This window comes from Chelon labrosus (assembly GCF_963514085.1).
Source record: "Chelon labrosus genome assembly, chromosome: 12".
Lineage (NCBI taxonomy): Eukaryota > Metazoa > Chordata > Actinopteri > Mugiliformes > Mugilidae > Chelon > Chelon labrosus.
In genome coordinates, this window is record NC_140345.1 from 8,713,876 (window position 1) to 8,738,868 (window position 24,993).

A 24,993-nucleotide genomic window follows, 5' to 3' on the forward strand; every position below is an offset into this window, starting at 1 on the left:
AGTTTTGAGAAACCATCCATTTCCAAATCTCACTCAGGGTGCTTTATTTAGCCTGACTATGTTTGCTGTTTCCTTTGCAACCCACCTCCACCCCATCCCCTCTTTTTATGCTATTCTATCTTTATTAATGTCATTTCTTTGTCATTGATGCTCTATTCTGTATGTGGGGGTGCCTTAAGACTTCCATGTAAGGAGGTGAAAGGGCAGGCATGCTCCTGAGATGTCTCAACTGAGCTAATGGATCGATCAGTGGATGGGTCTTGTTAATATGGTTTCTTTCCTCCAGCGTGCTATGTTGGCATTTTTGTTTTTAGCAAACCCTCTGAACAGTCACATTCACATCCCACTCAGGACAAATCATAGTTATTTTGATAGCTTCCTACTTTTCAACACCAAGTCAAAAGAAGTTCATGTGCCAACTATTTAGTTTTTTGTCCAGTAATCTGTAAAAGTAATAACATTCCTCAACATCAACTACAGCTGTACTGTTTTCGTGCTAATCAGCAATTGTCTGTATGCTAACGAGCTAAACTAAGATGACTAACACATGGAAACATTACATACACCAATCAGCCACAACATTATGACCAGGAGAACAGGAGAATTAAACAGATAGATAGATAGATAGATAGATAGATACTTTATTGATCCCGAGGGAAATTCAAGCATCCAGTAGCAGTAACATACATTGAACATACAATACAAAAACTATATAAAAAATAGAAAGTACCTAGAAATAAAACGTTTTATACGACTATAAACTATGTTAAAAATATAAAGTGACCTGTTAAAAATATAAAGTGACCAGTAGAGGTAGAAGGTTTTTTTTTTATATATAAATATGAGAACTACAAATGGGGAGGACTGTGTGCAATTAAATTAGGCTGTAAACAGATGAATGAAATGAATAAATGAATGAAAGTCACAGTCACCACATGTAGCAGAGGTGTCCAGTAAGTAGTGCAAAAAGATTTGTAAATAACATCCTGACCATCCTGTGACAATACTGTGCTGGGAAACTTTTGGTCCCGGCATTCATGTGGAAGTTACTTAGACATGTACCACCCACCTAGACCAGACCAGGCACCCCCACCCCATAGCAATGACACTCCTTGATGGCAGCAGCCATCCCCAACAGGATGCAGCCCGACACAGGCACACACAAAAAAACACTTTAGGAACAACTAAAAAAACATGAAGAACAGCACAAGGTGTTGACCTGGCCTCCAAATTCACTAGATCAGATTAAGTATCTGTGGGATGATCCACAGAGGCCCCTCCCCTCAACCCATAGGACCCAAAGGCCCCCACTAACAACATCCTGTTGCCAGACACCACAGGACACCCTCACAGGGCCCATGTCCATTCTCTGATGAGTCACAACTGTTTTGGAGGCACAAGGGAGACCTAGACAGTATTATAAAGTTGGTCATAATGTCATGCTATGTTATGATGTTATTGGCATCAGAAAGCATCACAGAGTAGCTAGCATGCCTGCAGTAAGAGTGTAAGTATGTACAAATAGATGACAAAAAATTTTTTGTCATCCTTTGCTTTGACTTTACAAGTCTGTGAAGCTCATGACTAGGGGGAAACACAGTCCTTCTAAAGATAGTCACTTGTTTGTTTATTGAGAACAGCATCTAACGCAATCATTTATAAATGTTGAACTCCACTGATATTAGTAACTGTGAAGGCCATAGTTTATGATTAGACTCTATTCATGAAACCATTCAGTGACACCTGCTTTAATTCATCACCCTTGCTTGTGCAAGAAATACTTTGCTGGGGTGCTGAAGGCTGCAGACTGCAACTGTTCACACAAAGCTGTGTTGTAAAGAGCACACACTGCTTTGCATGCAAGCCTCGAAAGATGAGGGGGAATTTACATGGAAACACATGCAGATTTGCCAGAGAGATGGGCAAGCAGGAGAGCTCAGTACATGGAAGAGGCTGTGAGAGCCAGAGTAAAGGAAGAAGGGGACAGGAACAGGCACATTTTCTCCCAAAGATAGAAGGCTAATTGAGAAAATTAGAGTAAATTACAGGGCGGCAGGATTGGCAAGGCTGGTAATGAAGTCTGATATCTTATCATGAAAGAGAGTTGGAGGCTGGGTATGAGGCAGGCTGACTGCAAGCTAACACAAAGAATAAGAGCAGCTACGCTGGATTCAGAAATGCAAGTTATTAATGTAACCGGACTGTGAAGTTTTATTAAGATTGGAAGTGGAGAAATCCTCTCATACAGCAACACACAGGAGTATTTAGCCATCCCATCACTTCCTGGTCCAGAGGAATCCAGACTGCCAGCTGATCCAGAGAGGAGAGAGGAGTCAACACCATGTCTTGTAGGTGAGTTTATTGCACTTCAGTGACATGTATTTCATTTTTACTTGTCTTCAGTCCTTTATCTTTGTTTGATGTGCTTTGGTGTTGCCTCTTTTCACTGTTACTGTGTATTTCCTCTCTTACTTTTTAGTGTGTCTCCTTTCTCTTTCTTTCTCCAGAGAGATTTTGTTAAGATGTGAGGCAGGAAGCCATGTCAACAACTTGTTAGAACATTTTAATAAAACTGTAGAAAGTGCATTATTAGTGCATTATTAAATATTCACTATTTTGTCATTAACTTATGAGCTAACTTGACTGAAGCTCTTGTATCCTTGCATGCAGTTGAATGGATCTCTATATGCAGTTTCAACATTTTTAAACATTTCCATCATTAAGCTTTAGACTATATATTATAAACGGTAATATAGATAAAGCATTAATATAGAAAAAGATTCATGAGTATTGTGACGTAAACAGTTTTCTGGCACTGGCATTCCTGTTTGTCAGAAATCCAGCTTCATTACATCGACATGCTCTGGCTAGTGTCCACTGTCCAGTTTTGTCTAACTTCATATTCCTTAACCTCCTCCATGCAACCTGGAGAAGGAGGTTCAGTTCCGCCAGAATGTAAAAATAATAATGAACTGCATTATTGCCATAAAAATCAAACCCGCTTAAACAAAGACATAAGCATTAAAGGGAAGGCTTCCAGGATGTGCGCAATATGGAAATATGTCAGATGGCAAATTCAAATTGTCTCACTGTGTATATGTCCTCACACTGGCAACTATGTAAATAAGCCAAACACAATCACCCAAAGCAACATTTGGGAGAAGTGCGGCCTCAGTATTTAAAATAGTAAAAATTTCCTGCATCCAAGGTTGATATGTTAGAAAAGCTGCTCAACAGGCCCCGTAGGCAAGGAAAGCAGAAATAATGGATTATTTTATCAAGACTGTGCACTTAAAGTCCAGCAACACACCGAGGCAGAAACGTGGCAGAAACGTGTTTACTCCAAAGACACAAAACGCCCAGGAAGCAACCCTTTTACAAACACATGGCTCCACACAGGACAACCATTTGTTCAGGTCAGGACTCAGTACGCCACCTACACCCGAACGACAAGAGACACTCTTTTAAGGACAACAAATGTACACATTTTAGCCAATGGTTTCAAAGTAAAGAAAGACATCTTTGACAGGAGACTGAGACCTAGAAGAGTCTTAACATCTGTCCACAACATGTTTCATCATTTGTTATCTGTTAAAGCTTATCCTCCAGACGGTCATGAGGGGGCTGGAGCCTATCCCCGGGGGTTCACACTTGACAGGTCGCCAGTCTATTACAGAAAGACAAAATACAGTCTCACGCGCACACGCCAATTCAGAATCACCATTTAACACAAAAACCATATCTTTGGACTGTGGGAGGAAGCGTCAGCGCTAACCGCTGTACTGACCATGAATGGATCGTTAGTGTGCCATTAACTGGGGGAAAAACAGGATCAAAGCATGTTCGTGCAATTGCAGTTGAGTATCTGGTCGCTGCAGACCGTAGTCATGAGAGTTTCAGGTGGGCACCACCCACAGATGTTCCTAATGCAGCCTTAACCCCCCACTGGTCTTTGGGAATTGGATGATGGTGAAATGGCTTCAAGAAAACTCAGTTTTTGCTTGATTTCTTTCCGTCCCATGACCTGGATGACTGCGAATGAATTGACTACTTTTTCAGCAATGAGAGGTAGAGAGGAGCAGATCTACAATAAATGTCCCTGAAGAGAAGCTATTTGTTGCATTGCAACACACCAATGCATTGCAACACTTTAGATGACTGACCAAATCTTGGAAACTATTTTGTTTCCACTGTGAGGCTGTGCGAGAAAAAAACAAAAAACAAACCCCAAACCGTACGTGTGAGATGTTCGCCGCGTTTCTGTCCTGCAGCCTAAGAAGCAAAGCTCCATGCTGTCAGAAGGAAGAGCAGCCAAACCAGCCTCCACTGTTGAACACATAGAATCTGTGCGGAGAATAACGAGAACTGCAAAAGCTGGCGTTAACCACGATAAACGACATCTGCAGGGGCTCTGTGTGTGTGTGTGTGTGTGTGTGTGTGTGTGTGCATTTGTAGGTTGTGGGGTGGGGCTACAGTGTACTCTGATATATTACAGTCTCTTCCACATTTTTTGATCCTTCCACCTAGAGCTCACTTTTAGAGATTTTACACTAAAACCATGACAGTTATAAGCTCGCAGCCTAATGAGGAAAATGTGCATGGCTTTGGAAAGACAACATGTTTTGCATACATTTAAATACACCCTTTCAAACCGCTTGTAATACGATTTGCAAGTTAAAAAAATTGCTGTCACGTTTTTGACATTTACAGGACATGCTCTGCATGTAGCGTAGCCCAGCTTTTGTTATGGTGCAAATATTTGCAGTAAAGCCACTGCCCCTTGTCTAATTATACAAGCTCACGGTTACAAGTGGTTAGTCGGCTGACAGCAGCTCACACACGCACACACACATATGCGCAGAAGGGGGGAAGGTCGAACTGCAAAAGAGGAAGTGCTCTGTGACTCCGACCTTTGTGTGGGGCATAAACACTCATACACACCTGGAAGTAAAGAACAACCAGACATCGGTAGGAGCAGACAGGTGGGCAGGCGGAGGCTTAAAGCTTTGCGAATACTTGCTGAGAGACAAAGTGTAGGTTTGTTCTCAAAGGCACAGGAAGCCCAAACTGTGCGTACACTGGCAATGGTTTACCCTGTTATCTAAGGTAGACTGTGATTCACCAGGGGATGGAACAGCTTGCCTTTTTTCGTTCTTTTTTCTTTTTTTAAGAGATCTGCACTGCAATTTATGGTATGGAGCACCTGACGGCAAAGAGTTTGAACTGACTGCTCAGCTCTGAAATAGGATGACTTTTTGTTGAGGGCATCACTAAAATAAAACAATTACAAAAGAAACAACAACAATAAGAAGAAGAAGAAGAAGAAGAAGAAGAAACAGCACCTATCTCTGGTGGAGGAATTCCGGCCTGTCAGCTATTTTTGTTCCTGTCTTGCTTTCACTGTTTTGTGAAAGGAGACGTAAAAAGGAAGGAAGGGGCAAGCGAGAGAGAGAACGAGGAGGGGAGACAGACGTATGCAGTCTCAACATCTCAGCGGGTTTCAGTTGTTTTCAGAGGCTGCTGAGAAGAGTAAGTGTGCACCTGCTTTCATACTGGGACCGGAGAGGGGTTGGATAGAAAGAGGACAGGGTGGAGGGAAGTCTGGTGGGAGTGTGGCTTGATGGTAGCTGTGTGAATGTGGCTTGAATCTGGGAGAGAAAAGGGTGGGTGGAATTGACATTTGACGGGAAGATGTCAGCGTCAGAGGTCGAGTGAGTGTGTGAAAGAGCCAACGCATGAGAATGAAAGTTACTTATGCTCAGTTTAAGCGAGTGTAAAGTAAGGAAGTAGTGAGGAAGTCTAATTTTTCACAGGAGTAGCGATACAAACAAAATACTTATGCTTGTGAGTGTGCACATGTGTAGGTACAAGTGACTCCTCACCGATCGCTCTTCTTCTCCTTGGTCCCAGAAGAAGTGAAGAGGCAACATGGTTCGGTGAGTCAAGCCCCAGCCAGACACCATAATGCTCCGTTAGGCAACTCTGGTCGTGTTCCTTCTGTTTTGTGCGAGGCGTGATGTCAACTTCTCTGTTTCCATTCCTCCTTCTCTGTCTTTCCCCAGCTGTGTTCCTCTAACATGAGTGTTGTGATGTCTTGTTTACTGCTCAGTGTCTGTTTGCACAAAGAAAATGTGTCATATATCATGCGTAAGGTCAGGGGTTGAGCAAACACCTGTTTATCTGTGCTCACTTCTTTCCAAGGCTGCACTCTCTCAGCACGTCTACCGTATTAAAGCTCACTTGTGGCATGCCACAGCTAAACGTACAAGCTCCGTTTGAACCCTAAAACAAATGCAACAGGGTTGTCTATGTTTCAAAGTTTATTAATTTCGTCTTACTTCACAGTGAAGCCTGTGATGTAGCTTTATCTGATTCAGCATTCAACATATCTTTATAGTGGACAATACATCAAAGATATTGTTGTAAACAATTTTAATTGGGGTGTTAAGGTTTGATAAATTACATTGCCTTGAGTAACCGAAGTCCACATTGTTTCCGAACAACCTTTCATCCAGATCATTCTGCGCTACAGTTGTGTAGATGTGCAGTGTTCTCTGAATTAAAATGAGACGTGGCATGCTCTACGTGCAAATCTGTGTCTGCTACTGAGCAAGAAGAACAAGTGACAGAGTCCGCAGTCTTATTGATGAATGATAGAGTGTATAAAAGTGAATGACATGATTTGTTCATGTATCAAGGATGATACCAATTAATTATTCACACATCATTATCGGTGTCCTTGGGTGTTTTGAAAGATGTTATTATTAATCGATAGTGACAAATACTCATCAGATAACCGGATGCCGCGGTGCAGTGTTAAAACCGTCATTAGAAGATTTTCAGTGACAACTAAAAACAGAAAAAACTAAGCTTTCACACTTACAACATGCAGCAAAAAACTGTCACCATTATTAAACATGTCTGGTGTGATCAGCCTCTGAAAGAACAAACTGCATTTAGATCTCTGTGTAATTTGTTTACCAATTCCCACGTTCCTTAGCAGTGTATTATTATTATTATTATTATTATTATTATTATTATTATGACATCTTCTATTTGTTAACTGCTGGTTGCAGCAATATAATGAGTGTATTATACTGCAGGTGGTTCCACAGAGACATCACAGGCCTGCAGGCCGAGGAAATGCTGAAGAGTCGGGGCATGCACGGCAGCTTTTTGGCTCGACCCAGCAAGAAAAACGTAGGAGATTTCTCCCTGTCCGTCAGGTAATAACGTCTTCAAAAGCACCCAGAACCTCTCTTTTACTTTGCAGCTGTCGTTTCTTTGCTGAAACTGGCATAGTTTCACACATGTGGAGAGTTCAGCTCAGTGAAACCCCTCTTGTTAAACAGTGCACATTTACAGTAAAGCTTCTAAATTTACTTCCTAAATTCCTCTGCAGAATTTAAATGTGAATTGCAAAAGCGTTTGAAAAAGTTGAGATGTGCTGCACATGTGAATGCTTCAGATAGACAGAAATAACATTTTCCACTGCATTTTGTGGGCAGGATAAAATCTAAGTTATCTCGACAGACAATAGCACAGAAAAACGTTGATGAATCCTTCTTTAGCTGCTTCACTTGCTAGTCACAATATACACACTGGAAATGAAACTGCTTTTTGCGGACTGATGAAATAATCCCTGTTAAATCAGCAGGTGCGACACCACTGAGAGAATTAAATGCAGATAAATGAAACCCATGCGACAAATGTGGCACTCAATTATGAGATCTCAGTTGGGTTGACAGACAGGAGTTTACATTTAAGCTTTAACGTTTGTGCTTTGAGTTTTAATTGATTTTAAGATCAACATGCACACTGGTTGAAGTTCTGCTGACTTGTTCTAACTGAAAATTGGTTGAAAATTTCCAAATGTGCGACATTTGCACTGATGCAGGAACGATTCATGATGTTGCTGACAGGCGTGGTTTATTTCTGCATTCGTGTATTAGAAGTCTTTTCCGAAGGCGCCTGTGTACGTAAAATATTAGTAATTTGCCGTTAATATCTGTAAGTATATGAGGTAAATATTATTCCCCTTCCCCTTCAGCCTCTTTTTTTAATTAAAAGGGGTTCCTTTTAGGCAGCTGTGGCTCAGGGGGTAAAGTGGGGCAGTCACTATTCGCAAGGTTGATGGTCCTATCTTTGCCTCCTTCTATTTGCATGTCAGACTGCCTCTGTGCATTAAATTAAATACACCAAAAACTCAACTAGTATGTTAATGCACAAATGTGCTACATGACTCGTCTAAGCTGAGAAATATTTTAAAGGTGTTACTTCTCAATTAAGATTTCGCCAGAGGTGCATATGAAACAAATGTGATTCATTATTCTCGCAGTCAGAGAACTATTAACTACACACTTTCATATCACAGATAAGACCAGCAGAGAAGCTGAATGTCCCCGCATCCGTGCCAAAAACAATTGTAGTATATAAACTATATGAACACTTATAGATCTGTGAAAATCAAATAAAGCTATGCGAATATGAAATTCTTGGTAGCACAGTTACAAAGATGTTTCAAGATATCCATTTCTTTTTTCTACTCAGTCGATAAATCCGCAGCTCTTTGAGTTCTGATATCTCAAAGATCTGCTTCAGGAAGGTTTATAACAAGATGAAACTCTGACGGTTGGTTGGTGCGGCCTGATTGTTTTTTCCACCCCAGGGTGGGTGAGCTGGTGACCCACATCCGCATCCAGAACACAGGGGACTACTACGACCTGTACGGCGGGGAGAAGTTTGCTACCCTGTCAGAGCTGGTGGACTACTACACAGCGGAGAACGGCATCCTTCAGGACAAGGACGGCACCGTCATCGAGCTCAAATACCCCCTCAACAGCTCTGACCCCACCACAGAGAGGTCCGTGCACTCTTACATCTCCATATATCAACCCCTCACAGGTTAACAGTTTCACACTCTCGGGCTTCTTTGTGCGGCCTCCATCTCCACTTTCAGGTTAAGTGTAATAGTGTTTGGTTAGGTGGTTAAGTCAAGTACACTCCTCTGTGACCAGCTACACTTCCTCTAACTGCCGTTGAAGCAGTTATTTAAGGATAACAAGCGTCATTGGTAGGTTTGTTAAATCACATAGCTTTAAGCTTTTCCTCTGGGGGAAATGCTTTTCGTTTGAAGCCTCCTCTAAATAATTAAGATGTAATAGCATCTTGGTTTGTCACAGTGTGAGTCAGTAAAAAATAAGCGCCCACTCTGCTGAGCTGTCAAGGCTTCATTCCTACACCTGCAGAGCGCACATTATAAGAAATGGGATGCACCGAAGCATGTACTCAAGTTTTCTGTGAGCGCAGCGGTATTTTATTCACATATTTCCATTCATGAAATAATCTCCTACACCTCAGATGGAAATTTTTTTTTCGTAAATATCGTCTCCTAGACAAAAAAAAGTAAAATTTTCTCGTTAGAATTTACTCCATCTTGCTTATTGAAAAATAGGAAATCTGAACAATTTACGTGATTGAAAGCTTAATTCTCACTGGATGCAAAAGATGATTCAGGTTTTTCCTCACACTTGTCTAAGTTGCACGTTGGACCTTGATAGACTCCAAACACCGTGCGGTATTAAACACAACTTTCCATTTTCCGCAGAAAAATCCAAAAACAGCCTTTTAGTGTCAAACTGTGCATGGAAATGATTCTTCACAGTGAGACCCAGGTGACGTGACATTAACCCTTTATAGGGCACTCTTTGAAATAGACTTTTTAACTTTTTTGGTATTTTTCTAAAAATATCTTACCAAATATGGTCCCTCGCCCTATAAAGGCCTAAGCAACATACTTTTTGGGGGGCTTTTTGATACACAAGTAGAGCAAGAAACTAGACCAACACATTTTTTTACAAAAAGGATAAAGAGAATAAAATGCTGCAGCTAAATCCTTCACAATAAGTAAGAAAATGTGCAAATATTTACCTTTTATAACTTGATATTAATAAAAAAAAAAAAAATCAAATGTTACAGAATTTTCTTCTGATGATTACTTGTCATTTCAGTCTCAAATGCAAAAGACTCACGCATTCAGCAGATTCAGGCTTTCTGTTTCTATTGATTCTTGACTTCCAATAAATCCCGCTAGTGCTAATTGTAGTTTGGGTGTACGCACACATTTGGCAGTACTTCACATTTCCATAATAACAAAGAGTTAAGTATCTGATTCGTTTTCAAGTTCTGAACAGCACATTAAATCATGGAGGGAAATATTGCAAATATTTCATGACATTTTAAAAAACTCTAGAAGAAAATATTAAATTGGAAAAAACTCTTGAATCTTTGAAATGTTAACTTGGAACAGCCTTTTAGATTTTCAGACTGAAACATGTTCTTTTTAATCCAACTGAGTATCTTCAGTTTGGGTGTCAACCTCAAACAGAAATAGTTTTGCACAATTAATACTTTTAATCAAGATTGGTTTTAAATGTTGAAGTTCTGCAAGCGACGGAGCAAAGTTCCTGTGTGGTTTCAAGCCCCTTTATTCTGTTACTTAATTCTTATAGATAACAGCTGCTTGCCTGTGTAACTGTTGACTAAATATAGTTTCTAGATAATGCTGATATTTTCCATCTCGGTATGCATATACCCCAAACCTGCAGCTGCAAATCAGATAAAATACAGGTTCAGATGCTTCAGTTGATATAATGGTTTAATACTATTCTGACCCACACTGCGCATCTGAATTGGGCGACATTGCCGTTGGAGGAGGTTGCTAAGTGGTTTTCCTCCCAACTGGAAACAACGTGCAACTGTAGGCTGCTTAAAGTAGGTTAATGTCCGACTCTTTTTATGAGTCAAGGAGGACACTTTATGCTGAGAGCGTGTGTGACAATGTTCTTCACCCAAGCTGGAAGCTCTACCCTAGGCCCCTCCTCGTCCTTCTGTCTCTGTCGGTTGTCTAACTTCCCTTTTGTTTCTGCGGTTGGAAACTTTAAGTTTTGACACTTTTGAAAGCAATGGCCAGACCCTACTTGTCTTCCTCTATTGCACACTCCTATCATGTTCTTGCTCACTTGCTATCTTCCTCATCTAAGCCGAACTCTCTCTCATGTCAGCAAAGCGTGACAACACACACCTCAGCGGGTCACCGTGTGTACTTGTCTTAGTGCCACTTCTCGTGTATGCGCTTGCCTTTTCCGAAAAATAGGTTTTTAGGACATGGACTTGTCGTAATGATCACCTTCTGATTCTGATAAAAAAAAAAAAAGTAAGCACAAAGTTTAAGCGCACATGCACAGTTAGAACAAATTGTACGAGCCGTTTTTTTTTAACTTCTGCAAAACTGCACAAACACCACTTTTCTGTAGATTTTTCTGCAAACTGCTTATATTTGTTTGAAATAAAAACTTTCCAATTTCAGTTTTTGTAAAAGCATGCACAGTGATTTGACAAGTAAATCAAAGACCTGAATCTTTAAAAGCATGCGAAAAAATTCAGAAAAGCAAGCAGACAGGGCATGGGGGGGGGGGGGGGGGGGGCAGGGGGGGTGGCATTAGTGGATGTAACACATCGGAGGGGGAGGGGTGTGGCAGAAGCTATAAATACATGGTCCTCTTCAGCCACGAAATCTGTCATCAGAAATTTTCCGACCGCAACGCAGGAAGTTTAGAAGTAGAAATCGAGAACTGTGCCTAAAATTAAGTCACAACCCAAGTGAGCGTGCGTTCAGACATAGACACTCAAACACACAGAGTACAGTGGTAGACATAAATAAGTATGACCTGCTTGTAGCAACAACAGCCGTATATGCTGTTTTGCTGTTTTTAACCCATAATCTTACACTTCGGTCGTGGCCTTCTATTTCTGTTCACTGTATGCACAACGATCCACTCAACCACATCAGTGTGTTTCTGACAGCCGCTCAGCTTTGAATAGACTGGAGGACGTCTTCCTCGCTGCAGTCATTACCTTAATGGTTATAGTAAATGGGATGCGATAAAGAAAATATGTTCTGTGTATTTCAGTTGCTGCGTGAGGAAAGTGATTCTTAAAAATGTTCTCTTCAGAAGGAGATAGAATATGCTATTTGTTATCTGAGTTCATGCAGGTCACAGACCTAAACCTTCACCACACTCAGACCCAGTTTATTTGAAGCCGTTGTATTTATAAATGCTGTATCAAACACATCATGACCCATCAGTGTGTGCTTGTGTCTTAGGTGGTACCATGGCCACCTGTCTGGGCCGAATGCAGAGAAGCTGCTCGTTACACGAGATGAACCGGGGACCTTCTTGGTTAGAGAGTCGCTGTCCAAACCTGGAGACTTTGTCCTCTCCGTTCTGACAGATGAGATGGGCAAAAATGGAGGAAAGAGGGTCTCCCACATCAAGATAATGTGCCAGGTGGGTGACTAACCTCATGTGTGTGGCATGCAAGTTCATGTGTGCATGAAACAAGGGGCTAGATATACAGAAGTAGAAGAACCTGAAACAAAATTCATATCACATAAAAATATCAGGGGTTATTCCCATAGTTGTGCAGTGCACTTTAAAATAGTTCTCATTTCCCTCTCTTGTGCAATAAAAGACTGTTGGTCACATTTCTACTTTCAGATGTTCACAAACAGATGCTCCTGAGCGCAAAGAACAGTTTTACTTCTCTCCAAAAAATAAAAATACCTTTTAACAGTCACTGTAAACCGCTGCTAACAATATGCACAGGTCACAGGTTCAGCTCATTTTCATAGACTGAGCCATTGTTAGTCACCACCAGGGACCTTTACATTTTATTTTCAGTTGTGGTTGACCTCATACAGAATGCCAGCCGGCTCTCATTTAAATTGTTGTTGTGCAATGCTGGGGTGCTAAAGATTAAAATGAGATTACTGGAAGGGTCACAAAGGCCTGTTTATAATCATGAGGGAGGGGTCAGGTGAGTTTCCCGCCCGCCCTCTTCTCTAATCTTCCGAGTATGTTACTGCCGAAGGCATCAGATGAGTATGAGGAAATCGGTATTATGACCAGTAAATTGCGTCATTTACTTGATTGAAAAACCAGCGGAACGTTTCCTGTAAATATGAATCTATAATGTGTATATTGGTGGAGAAAACCGTGTTTGGGTGCTGCTGTATTCTTCTGTTATTCTCTTTTTATGCAGGATTGTGTCACCTCATTCCAAATGTTATTTTTCTCTTGGAGTTTAATTTTAATTCAGACAGTGTTGACAGCGTCTCTTGGTGTATGCGTGTGTACAGAATGACAGGTACACAGTGGGAGGCTCAGAAATGTTCGACACGCTGACAGACCTGGTGGATTACTACAAACGCAAGGGCATCGAGGAGATTTCCGGAAACTGGGTTCATCTCAAACAGGTGAACTGGACTTTTTCTCACTCAGATAACGCAGATAAAGCTGAACGTGAATTACATTTGAACCTCATAATGAACAGAGTGACTCTTTGCGAAAAATTATGAATTATTTTAAAAGACAAGCAGTGCAGCCCACAGAGAGGAAATAGTACTCACGTTTGCCTGGGTCGACGTGATGATGTGATGCAATGTGCTCATTGACACTTTTGTTTTCATCTCTATTATAAAATGTTTCCTCCCTCTGTCTCTGTGTAGCCATATTACTCCACTAGAGTGAACGCAGCTGACATAGACAACAGAGTGAAACTGCTGGACCAGACCACAGGGAAGCAGCTGGAGAGTGAAGGAGAGAAGAGCAAGGCGGGCTTCTGGGAAGAATTTGATGTAAGATTTAACCCGGCCTTTGTTTTATCTTTAGTGTGGGAAACACAGCAAAGTCCTGCAGTGGCAATGGCAATTTTTACATCTCACTTCCTTACTATGAGGTTGCAGTAGAGGTGGTATGCTACCATCTTGTGGTGGATGAACCCACTAAACCCACACTTATTACACATATAATAGCGTTTGTTGTGTATATTGTAGATTACGTTTTAGACACTTTCTATGCATATTGAAATGTATCTGAATAAAACGAAATGGAAACTAATTTAATTGCAGGTGGTGTGAACAGACATTAAAATTTAAATACAAATCAAAAAATGACAGTTTAATAGAGCTCAATGCTACATCTTCAGTTTGTTCAGTCTTTCTAACTACTGTTGCAGTTATGATGTAAAAGATATAAGAAATGTAAATAATCCACAGGCTTTTAAATTACAATAGATTATTAAAATGGTTGACTAATTAATTAAATTACTAATTAATTAATAAATTGCTTAAGCTCTAGTGGTCACCTTCGTTCAAGTTTCTTTTTACTAGAATTATGAAGATTCAATGAATCTTTATGTTTAAAAACTATAAAATATATATATTTTGTTTGTTCCCGTCACCACAGTAGTATTGAACGCTCTCATCTCTCTCCCGTCAGGCTCTTCAAAAGTTGGAGGCAAAGGTGAAAAAGAGCAGAGAAGAAGGCCAGAGACTAGAAAATAAGAGCAAAAACAGATACAAGAACATCCTTCCTTGTGAGTTTTTTTTTTTTTTTTTTTTTTTAATCCGTTCTTGAGTATTATTTTTCTCTCCCCAAACTGCTCGTTTTGACCAACTGTTCTCCACTTGTTTTCTCAAACAAGTCAATGACACCAGGGTCACCCTGAAGGACACTGATCCAAATGTCGTGGGCTCCGATTACATCAACGCCAACTACGTGAAAGTAAGCCTCCAAAGTCTTCGCAGCAACACGTTATGGCAAAACCAAAGAATTGTGCGTTTTATATTGTGTTTGTTTTGTACTGATTCGCTGCTCTGCTCCGCGTTTGCAGAACACCCTGTGGGAAGCTGTAGATCAGAAAGTTTACATCGCCACTCAGGGGTGCCTAGCAACAACCGTCAATGATTTCTGGCAGATGGTATGGCAGGAGAAGACGAGTGTGATCGTCATGACAACGAGGGAGGTGGAGAAAGGGCGGGTCAGTATCAAAAACCAACAATGAAAATCTCCAAGTACAGAGAAAAACCTCAGATTATTAAACACTGATTTCATCTAAAGGTCAATCACTTCCTTCTTTGTGTCATTTGAAACTGCAAGACATATAAACATGTTAAGTCCTCTGACAGTGACCTCCTAGCGACTATATTCACCGCTCCTATGACGAAGTTAGAAATAAATTGCTGTTAACTTTAATCCTTTTAGGTGTTTTGTACAACCTAGCAGAATGCATCAAATATTTACAGCTGATTGAATCAGCTAAAGAATTCTTTCACTCAACTCTTGTATTCGTAACTTTGTGTAGTTAATTAAATTTTCATACGAACTGATTACATTCAACACGATAAGATTAGATGAGAACATTAGAACTATGAATTTGGAAAGTATGTAAGAAATGTGAGAATGGAACATGTCACAAAAGCAAGACAGGCTTTTCTTGTACATGAAGTTTGAAATTAGAATCACGTTTTTCTTTATGTTTGAATAAACAGAATAAATGTGTGCCATACTGGCCGGACCTTCACACCTCTAAGGAAGTGGGACCTTATGTGGTGACATGTGAGTCGGAGAGGGAAGCTGCTGATTATAAAGTGAGAGTTTTGGAGATTGCTCCTGTGGACAAGGTAACCACCAAACCCCAACGTATCTAAATATATCTCCACAGCTTTAGAGGAATATTCAGATATAGTGATTTTTTCTTTTCTCCTTCTCAGCCAAAACTCTCTCGTGCTGTTTGGCACTACCAGTACCTCAGCTGGCCTGACCACGGCGTCCCTCAGGAGCCTGGTGGCGTCCTCAGCTTCCTCACTCAAGTGAACGCTAAACAGGCTGAATTTCCCAAAGCCGGGCCCATGATCATCCACTGCAGGTACTCAACCGCTGGAGCCCAAACACCTCACAGTGCAGGGTCCAATGCTGCTGTCAGACTTTACTCAGACTTTAAACAAGTGATGTGTTGTATTTATTATGGCGAACATATTATATATTACAAAGCACATGTTCCACAATCCTAAAATGATCATCTTTGGCGGTTAAAGATTAAAATCAAGCGTATTTTCTGGATTAAGATTAGTAGTAACTAACCAAGAGGTTTTTTTTTTTTTCTTGTTTATCCTTCTGGAATTTTCCCTATGTGATATAAGGAATACTGAAGGCCCTTGTGCCTTTCTTTAGAAGTTGCTGGTGAGACGATTACATGATCCTTGTGTAAGCATTTTGGTATGTAAGCATGTTCACAAAGCCTCACAGCAGCAACAGGATTTCTCATATTTCACCAACACAATACTTCCCAGCTCGCTTGGACTGAGCTGAATCAGTTTTTTGTTCTGCATCCTTTTTATACGTTGCTGGCGATTATGTTACCTTCTCAAAGTTTTAGAAAAAAAAAAATAATAATTTGTTGTGCAGAAATATGTTTTTTCCCAAATTTTATGTGATTTAATTTATCCCGCGACCTCTTGGTAAGTCCCAGCCCTGAGCTTGGAACCACTTGTCCCACCAACTAATGTTAGGACATCAAGTCCCTCTCATATTGTTTAGTCTTTGCAAGGGAAAAAAAAGGACCAACCCTTACAATCAGAAAACAAAGACTGGCTTTCATTTTGATTTATCTGTGTTGGCTGCATGGCTCTATATACATACAGTATGTAGTCCAATCAGGCCTTGAATTTTCCTCTAGCAGTGTGTCACTAACGGTAATGTCTCAGTACCTATTTTATGGATCACCATTCATTTTTGGCTCTCATGTTCATGTCCTTTTCATTCTTTTAGCGCCACCATTTCAATCCTTTAGTTTATGACCAACCTTAACCAGTTAGTATGAAGATGTCAGCAGCCTCACAGAGCCCCTGGGCTGTACATCCATTTTCTTTTCACAGTTGATGATGGCTAATTGTTAGTTTCTTGTGTGATTCTGTGCAGTGCTGGAATTGGCCGTACAGGCACCATCGTGGTGATTGACATGATCATCGAGACCATCGACACTCTAGGTAAGAAAATTCTAAACTAAATCATTCAAAATACTCAGTTTAGTTGCTTTTTTGTCACATTTTCTTGTTTCTCGTTTGTCACTTTTTCTTTCCTGTAGGTCTGGACTGCGATATTGACATCCCTAAGTACATCCAGATGGTGCGAGAGCAGCGCTCTGGGATGGTGCAGACTGAGGCCCAGTATAAATTCATCTACCTGGCTGTGTCTGAGTACATTCAGACCACCAAGGCCAAAGACAGCGCCTCCATGGTGAGAAACAGGAAAACAGAAACTTCAGGACGGCGACTACGTAACAGGAGTCTATCATTTGCCCTTGTGGCTGATATAAATAGACAAAAACAGATACGTGTGTCGGCGGGCCTTTGCGATTTTTACTGCTGACTTGTACACCAGATCAAACTCAGAGTCGGCAGAATGTTATCAGAGTCTGGATTGTGAACTATGAACATTGACCCAGAGACAAAGAAAACGACCACTCAGACTAAACCATGTGATCTGTTTTTGTTTGACTAATTCTGTACCAGTCATCTGCTAAACGTCCGTGTTTCTCTCTTCCTCAGGAAGTGGACACCGAGTATGGAAATCTAAAACTCAAACACCAGACAACAAGCAGGAAGGTGTCAAAGTGAGTGTTGTGAATTAGACAACATGAATACATTCACATGGCTCTTCTACTTCTCTCACTGCCAACCACAACAGCAGTTAGTGGAAAAAGTTAGTAGGCTGCAGACAGTTTGCAGACTTGTGGAGCTGTGGGTAGAGGAGGGGCCCACTGTACTTTGACTTTTTTTACTGGGAACAATACAAAATATTATTTACCTCAAACACACCCTTGATTTTAGCTGTAATATTTATGAAAAAAAAAAGCATGGTTTAAAGTTGTATATTTAAAAAATTTGATGACTTTTTTTTTACCATAGATACATTGTTAATGTTGAAGATATCCATTGTACCGGTATTAAGAGTGAGGAGCTGATTGAAAACTTCTTTCTGACTATTCTCTGTTCAAGCGTCTAGAGAACCTACAGTAGCTGTAAAAATCATCCTACATTTCCCATAATTCAGCTTGATAACTTATAACAAAAGACACCTCCCTGCCTCCTAAACACGAAGAGATAGAGTGAACTGTTAACAGATGACTGGAGTAAACGAGACAATATTTTTGACATGTGCAAGTAAAATCAGAAAAAAACTTTTAGTGACAGTGAACCAGTCATGTTTAAAAGCATACAATGTTGTAATTAACCAATTAGAAAGATAAACAATCACAGGGACTCTGGCCAGTTCAGGCCTTAACACCGTAAACTCTGACCCAGTTGGAGCTCCGGGTAGTTGGCCGGCAGCTTTGAGTGATGGATTCATGGGTGACTGGTCTGTTTAATTTGTTCTCATGCAGCAGCTCCGTTCATTAACCTCTCCGGTCACTTCTTACAGATCTGTGTCTAATCAGCGTCGGCTGGTATGTACAAATTAAATCTCTAATCAGCTCTCTCTTTGTCTCTTTCCAGAAACGAGGATGTTTACCAGAATCTGTCAAAAGGAAAGAAAGACGCGAAAAAGTCAGACAAGAAAAGCGGCTCAGTGAGGAAAAGATAAAGGACGCTGGCAGTTATTATTTTTATTTTTTAATCAAAGTATGTCGTGTTATATTTATGCAGGCACTCTTTTCTTGAAGAAGTCTTTCAGTGCAGACTTTACATGAAGAAATTAAACGAAGGTTCAAAGACAAAGACAAGAAACATCTCATTTGCCAGGTGAATGCTTACTGATGTGTTAAAAATAAAGAAAATGTGTACACTTCCTGTGTCTGTTCTTCTGTGTGTCATTTGAATGAATGTTTATGGCAATCTGCACTGACAGAGCTGCTTCACTTGTAGACGTAACGATTTTATCTCTTCATGAAAGGTGATGCTCGTAGATGATTGTGTTTTAGATGCAGAATAATAAACCTCTCAGCAGAAGAAGACAAACATCAAGGGGGTTTATAATTTAGCATGTTAATAAAGATTAATAAAAATTGTTATCAGTCAAAGTCTATTCCAGGAAGTTTAGATAACAACATGAACAGATGTCAGACGCTCAGTAAACCTTTTACTACCTTAGAGTTATGAGGTTCACTAATATAGATATTGAGCTATGTTGTTCTATCGTATTCTTATTTTATATTATATTGTAGGAGCATAAAGATTTTACTCTCATTTAGTTTTAAAATGTAAAATTAGTGGTGTAACAGAGTGTCTGCATGCACAACTATGGGAAAATTAAATTGATTGTTTCAGACAAATGATCAAATTCACACATATAGGATGTTTTAAAGAACTGCAGCAAGGCCGTGCCTATTAATATACTCATATTTATGTCACAGTTTAAATGCACTGACCTGTTTTTTTTTTTAATACTGCAAATACTTCTTGCAAATGTACAGTATATGTGTACTATATGTACTGAGATATATACTTATTACACACATCTTCCTAAATCTTAAATGTCTGACTCACATCACCTGCCTATATTCTGCTTGTTGCTCTGTTTTATCTTTTCTTTCCATATCATACCCATGTCCTATTTAAGTACACAGAGACCAATGTGTAACCAGAGTCAGATTCCTTGTATGTGCATACAGTACATGGCCAACAAAAGCCGATCCTCATTCTGATCAGCATGGTTTTATGCTTCACATAGTTTAATAATTTATTGACAGAAATGACTACAACATTTTTTCTGACCATTTCCATTTGAAAAGCAATGCAACAACTCAGTTTTATCATCATCATTTCCCCATCTGCCTCTGATGATGCTTTCCCCCCCCCCGTTGCCCTGCCTTTTTTATCTGCTGTCCCTTTAGTGGTTCCTTTCTTCATCACAAATATAGAAGCAGATAAAAAATAGCATGGCATCATTTACTAGCTATAGCCTAGAATAATATCCACAGTCATTGATATTTCAATACTTGGGCTCACAGATTAGGACCTTACAGAAACCAAGTTAGATTGAGCAGATAGAGCATATTTTTTGTTTTAGAAAAATGAGCTTCCATTAATTTGTCAGACAGAGTTCCATTTTCCAGCGTGTTTGCACATTAAGTTATTTTCTATTTAGAAAGCCTCCTCCTTTCTTCACATCTTAAACACATACAGAGACACATCTGATTCTGATTCTGATTCTGATTCTGATTTGCAGACTGTAGGTTCAGGAGCATTTATGGCGTGAAACTTTAGGATATGGGTTCTTTATAAAAATCCAATTAAAGTGAAAGTTACTCAGACATAATCTCCTACACTCACACTCCTGTATGGACATTTCTCCCTTTATCTGCAGGTAGACTACCGGTCAAAAGTTTTGGAGCGCCCCAATTTTCCCAGTTTTGTATTGAAACTCAAGCAACTCAAGTCAAACGAATAGCGTGAAATGGTACAAAGGTAAGTGGTGGACTGCCAGAGATTAAAAAATAAGGTACGGTTACTTAAAACTGAAAATGAATGCACACTTCATTATACAGAAATGTCTTTTTAGGGAAACAGAAATGGGTTAACAAGTAAAAGCTGTTTTGCAGTTGAAAAAGCCTTAAAGGTTGGTGCTACCAGTTCCTACATCTGTCCCAACTTTTCTTGAATACTTTCAACCCCCTCTGTCTGCATAAAAGTAGTGTAGGAACATACTGAGGTACGATACCCTCATGAGCATTATTTGTAGTGTGTTGCTTTAAAAATGACGAGAAAAAGGTGATGGAATGGAAGACAGACAGGCCACCATAACACTTAAAAATGTAGGTCTTTCCTGCAGAGAAATTGCGAAGAAAGTTAAGGCGTCAGTGAGTACAGTTTCCTTCACCATCAAAAGGCCCTCAGAAACTGGGGGAAACTCTCGACAGGAAGAGGTCTGGTAGACCCAAAGCCACAACAAAATCAGAGGACAGATTTGATAGGCTGCTCACGGGTCAATAGCTTCAAACACAGCTTAATAGTGGTCATAGAAATCTCAGAAGTGTCAGTTTCAGCTGTGAAAAGAAGACTTTGAGTTTTAGGTTTGGCAGCTAGAAGGTCATTGCTAAGATGTCAGAATAAGAACAAGAGGCTTGCCTGGGCCATGAAACACTGCAAATGGACTACTGAAGACTGGAAGAAGGTGTTATGGACTGATGACTCAAAACTGGATATCTTCGGTTCATCGTGCGGACGTTTTGTACGGCGTTGAGCAGGTGATATGATGGTTCCTCAGTATGTGACATCAACTGTCAAACGTGGAGGAGGAAGTGTGATGGTCTGGGGCTCGGTACAGGCACTCTGAACTGAAACGGCTACTACAACATTGTGCAACACCACGCAGTACCCTCTGTTATGTGCCTAGTTGGTCAGGGCTTCATCCTACAGCAAGATAATAACCCATGACCTAAGTCCAAGCTATGCCAGAACTGCCGTAGGAAAAAAGAACAAGATGGCAAGCTTGAAAACATGGAGTGGCCAGCACAGTCTCCAGACTTAGGCTGGTTTGTGATAAACTGGACAAAAGAGAGAACGCAAAGCACGCTACAAGTGCCACACATTGATGGAAACTACTGCAACACAACTGAGAAGAACTGTCTATATACAAAATATTGGATTTCCATTTTAGAAAGAATGCCACAAGTGTGTTCACACAGGTGGCTACTATGATGAGTCAAAAGTTTAGAATATATTTTGGTTTATGAATGATTCCATGATTTGTTTTTAACTTCAGTTGTTTATTTGCAAAAATAGAGTAAAACGACATTAAACTGCATAAATTTCAATAAAAAAAATGACCATCTTATCTTTATGCTAACACCTAGGTTTGACTGCATCAGCTTCTTAAAAGTTTTCTGCATTTCACCAATTAACCAAAGCTACTAAATGCTACAAAGCTGCAACACATAATAGTTTGGGAGCGTGTTGCAGGAAGGGGTCATAGCAAGATTAGAGATTTTGCATATTTGGATGTATACAAAGGATGTAGAGTGTGTCTTCCGCCTACCTCTATCCTCTATCTCTAGCCTCGTTAAAACGCCCGAAGCTGGCCAACTCCCAGTATGTGAACTGAACACCAGCACGCTGAATCCTTTGTCACCCCACCCACTGCACCCGAAGCGCCGCCTCTCCCCTGAAACTGATCCATCTGGGGAAAAAAAGCATTAGGGAAGATGAATGAACCTCCCCCTGCATGTGGCCCTGCACATAATCTCGGAGTGACTCTCTGCTGCCTGAAAACCGTTGCATTAGTCGAGTGACCACCAGAGAGGAGTTGCACGTCTAAACTGTGAAGCGGACCTGTTGTGTAACCCGGCTTAAAACTCGGTGCAACAACAGCAAAAAAAGGGGAGTCAACTATCTCTTTTTACGCGCAGCCACGTCAAATCCAGGCATTACCCAAAGAAGTTGCGCAAGGGAAAGTGATACCAAACAAGGCGGCGACTGATCTCCGGAGTCTGACGGGTGAAAAAGCAAGAACAAAGTTTTAGCAGGATCAAAAGGAGAAAAAAAAATGTCTAAACCCAATTACTCTGGCACGTATCATATGGTGGACGCGGAGAATATGGACGGCTACCTCGCAGCTTTAGGTACGAGAGAATTTATTCATGCATCAAATACTAATCTCCTTTTCTTAGCATCTAAACCCTTCTCCGTTACATGCACGGTCATTGCGTTTCATTTGAATGAACATTGTTTCTGATCATTGCTTTGCTGCTGTACTCTTTAAAGGTTAATCTCAAATGACCGATTCACTGATGTGGACCATCTTCATTTGCAGCAGCACATTAGTGCAATGAAATCACCACCTTGTCCTTTACATGACCCCAGACCCACTCCCTTCCTCCTCACTGTGACTGTACTCTGTGTAACAAAGCTCTCCTGCAACAAAGTGTGCCTTATGGCTCTTGAAATTTCTCCCCGTCTCCTCTCAGATATCAATTTTGCTTTGAGGAAGATTGTGTGTCTGTTGAAGCCCACAAAAGAGATCACCCATGACCCGGCGACGGGAGCCATGAAAATCCGCACACTCACCACCTTCAAGAATTTCATCATGGATTTCACTATTGGAAAAGAGTTTACCGAAGACTTGGGGCCAGTGGATGGTCGTACCTGTCAGGTGTGTGTGTTCTTTTCTTTCTCTGAATATGCACATTGACTTGTTTGAACAAGTACAAAGGCTGGATGTTACACTGAAAATACTTCTTATCGCGCGAGTTTGCATTGTGTGTTTAGTTCACCTACTGCTGTGATGGTTTTGTGTTGTAACCACCGCCTGCTGCTTTAATCCCAGCTTGAACTGCAAGGGATGAATGTGAGAAAAAAAACCCAATTATTTCAGAAGTTACAATAAACACCATCTTCCTGTGTCCAGAAGCCGCGGCCAAATATAGAAAAAAGAAAGAAACTTGCGCTGCACGAAACCAATTGTGCCTCAGTGATTGATTGCTACTTTACATACCAATTGCACACACTAACATAGCATCTCTGTGCTCATGCAGACCACAGTGAGCTGGGAAGGAGACAAGCTGGTTTGTGTACAGCGGGGCGAGAAAGAGGGACGAGGCTGGACGCACTGGCTGGAGGGTGACAAGCTGCATTTGGTAAGGATGTATGGACAGAGAGAGAGAGAGAGAGAGAGAGAGAGAGAGAGAGAGAGAAAAGAGGGTCAAGAAGAGGCCAAAGCAGAGGAAGCAAGGGGAGGGGGAGACGGAACAAGGAAAATTAAAGGGAAAATGATTCAGAAATTGATATGCTAAATGAGGGAGAACATGCAAATAAGACACCGTGTGCAAGTTATTCATTCCCTCGTTCTGCTGCTGCCGTTGTGCAGGGCTTTTTGTTAAAAGTTTTGGTTGTGAGGTGAATTAGTTTAAGCGAAAAAAAAGAAGGAAAAAGAGGCAGAGGAGTGTCCTTTGTAAAGTGCAACAGAAAGTTCTTGTTCTAAAAGCGTAGAAGCTTATAGATTATCTGTCAGTGCTGATTAAGATTTCAAACAATGAGTGTTGTTCAGTTAAAGCGCTCGTGGCATTTTCTAATACCCGTTGCACAAAACAACGTCTTACTGATGCTAATTTCAGGAGAGAATTGGGAAAGAAATGCCAGCGAGGGTCAGGGCTTAAAAGGGTGGATTGTAGAGTTTACACAATGCAGGAGAAGGGGGCAGGCGAGGGACTAATCAAGGGTGAGTGAGGGGGAGCGGGGGAAGGAAGAAGGGAGGGGGGTCTAAAAGAGGCGAGATAAGTAAACGGTGAAAGAGACGGATTACAAGGTCAAAGGAAGAGGTGAGGGAGCAGCGTTTCGGATGCGAGGCCAGGTTTGTGTATCCCTCATTTAGCTCCTCTTTGATGTGTCTGATCGATTCGCACTAATCATTTTCAACCTTTCTTCTTTGCCATCTCCTCTCTGCAGGAGATGAGAGTTCAAGGCGTCATCGCCAAGCAAGTCTTCAAAAAGGCAGACTGAAGTCACACACTGACTCTCTCAGCGTGTGTGTGTCACTGTGGCTGTACTGTGTGCGAAAGACAAAGCTCTCCTTTAACAAAGTGTAGCCCTTGAAATTTCCCCCCGTCTTCTCTCGCATATTAACGTTGCCCCGAGGAAGATTGTGTGTCTGTAGAATCCCATTAAAGAAATCCCTCATGACCCGACAACGGGAGCCAATGAAGTATTTCAACATGGATTTCTCTATTGGGAAAGAGTTTACTGAAGACTTGTGTCAATAACCTTATAGAAAAGTAGCTGTTACAAGAATATGATCATGTCTGTAGCATTTTTATTATAATCAACATAATTTTGAAGGATCAGAATAAGACTCAATGTTTGTGAAAATGCTGTTGTACTGTTTACATGTCTGGCCTGGTCCTAATAACAGAGAGAAGAATACAGTAGAGCAAAATGACTTTGTAAACATTCCCAACTTACTTCCTCATATTGCACCATCTGTCTTCACAATGTTATAAACAGTTCACACATCTGACATGTTTCCCTCCGTCTGTGTCTTCAATATATCACAAGATAGGAAGTTTTTTAACCCGTGGGTATCTAAAAACACTTTCATAAATATTGAAAACCAATGATAAAAAAAATGTGCATTACAGTGTACTCTAAAAGTAGTA

At 40.7% G+C, this 24,993-nt stretch overlaps 2 protein-coding genes across 3 annotated transcripts; both read left to right on the forward strand.

Moving 5' to 3' along the window:
- Window positions 1–1,744: 1,744 nt before the first annotated feature.
- ptpn6 (protein tyrosine phosphatase non-receptor type 6) lies at window positions 1,745–18,690 on the forward strand. 2 transcript variants are annotated; one of them, XM_084556835.1, is made up of 16 exons: window positions 4,973–5,529; window positions 5,865–5,936; window positions 7,104–7,226; window positions 8,669–8,863; window positions 12,167–12,350; window positions 13,202–13,318; window positions 13,571–13,699; window positions 14,343–14,439; window positions 14,548–14,627; window positions 14,737–14,883; window positions 15,395–15,526; window positions 15,617–15,771; window positions 16,824–16,891; window positions 16,990–17,141; window positions 17,453–17,517; window positions 18,401–18,690. In XM_084556835.1, exons 2-16 carry the CDS (start codon window positions 5,929–5,931, stop codon window positions 18,486–18,488), a joined length of 1,740 nt encoding a protein of 579 aa, XP_084412961.1. In that variant the 5' UTR covers window positions 4,973–5,529; window positions 5,865–5,928; the 3' UTR covers window positions 18,489–18,690. The 2 variants fall into 2 exon arrangements, with proteins under 2 accessions (XP_084412960.1, XP_084412961.1); XM_084556834.1 differs by lacking the exons at window positions 4,973–5,529; window positions 5,865–5,936 and adding an exon at window positions 1,745–2,352.
- Window positions 18,691–21,973: 3,283 nt separating this feature from the next.
- On the forward strand, window positions 21,974–24,873 carry rbp5 (retinol binding protein 1a, cellular). Its single transcript, XM_084557718.1, has 4 exons — window positions 21,974–22,464; window positions 22,810–22,994; window positions 23,377–23,478; window positions 24,287–24,873. The coding sequence occupies exons 1-4, from the start codon at window positions 22,389–22,391 to the stop codon at window positions 24,338–24,340; spliced, it is 417 nt and encodes a 138-aa protein (XP_084413844.1). The 5' UTR covers window positions 21,974–22,388; the 3' UTR covers window positions 24,341–24,873.
- Window positions 24,874–24,993: the final 120 nt, after the last annotated feature.

Coding starts and splice junctions, on each gene's coding strand:
- rbp5 (XM_084557718.1), top strand. CDS start 22,389: ATGTCTAAACCCAATTACTCTGGCACGTATCATATGGTGGACGCGGAG. Junction 22,995..23,376: donor TGGATGGTCGTACCTGTCAG/GTGTGTGTGTTC, acceptor GTGCTCATGCAG/ACCACAGTGAGCTGGGAAGG. Junction 23,479..24,286: donor AGGGTGACAAGCTGCATTTG/GTAAGGATGTAT, acceptor TCCTCTCTGCAG/GAGATGAGAGTTCAAGGCGT.
- ptpn6 (XM_084556834.1), top strand. Junction 13,319..13,570: donor ACTGGGTTCATCTCAAACAG/GTGAACTGGACT, acceptor GTCTCTGTGTAG/CCATATTACTCCACTAGAGT. Junction 16,892..16,989: donor CGAGACCATCGACACTCTAG/GTAAGAAAATTC, acceptor TCTTTCCTGTAG/GTCTGGACTGCGATATTGAC.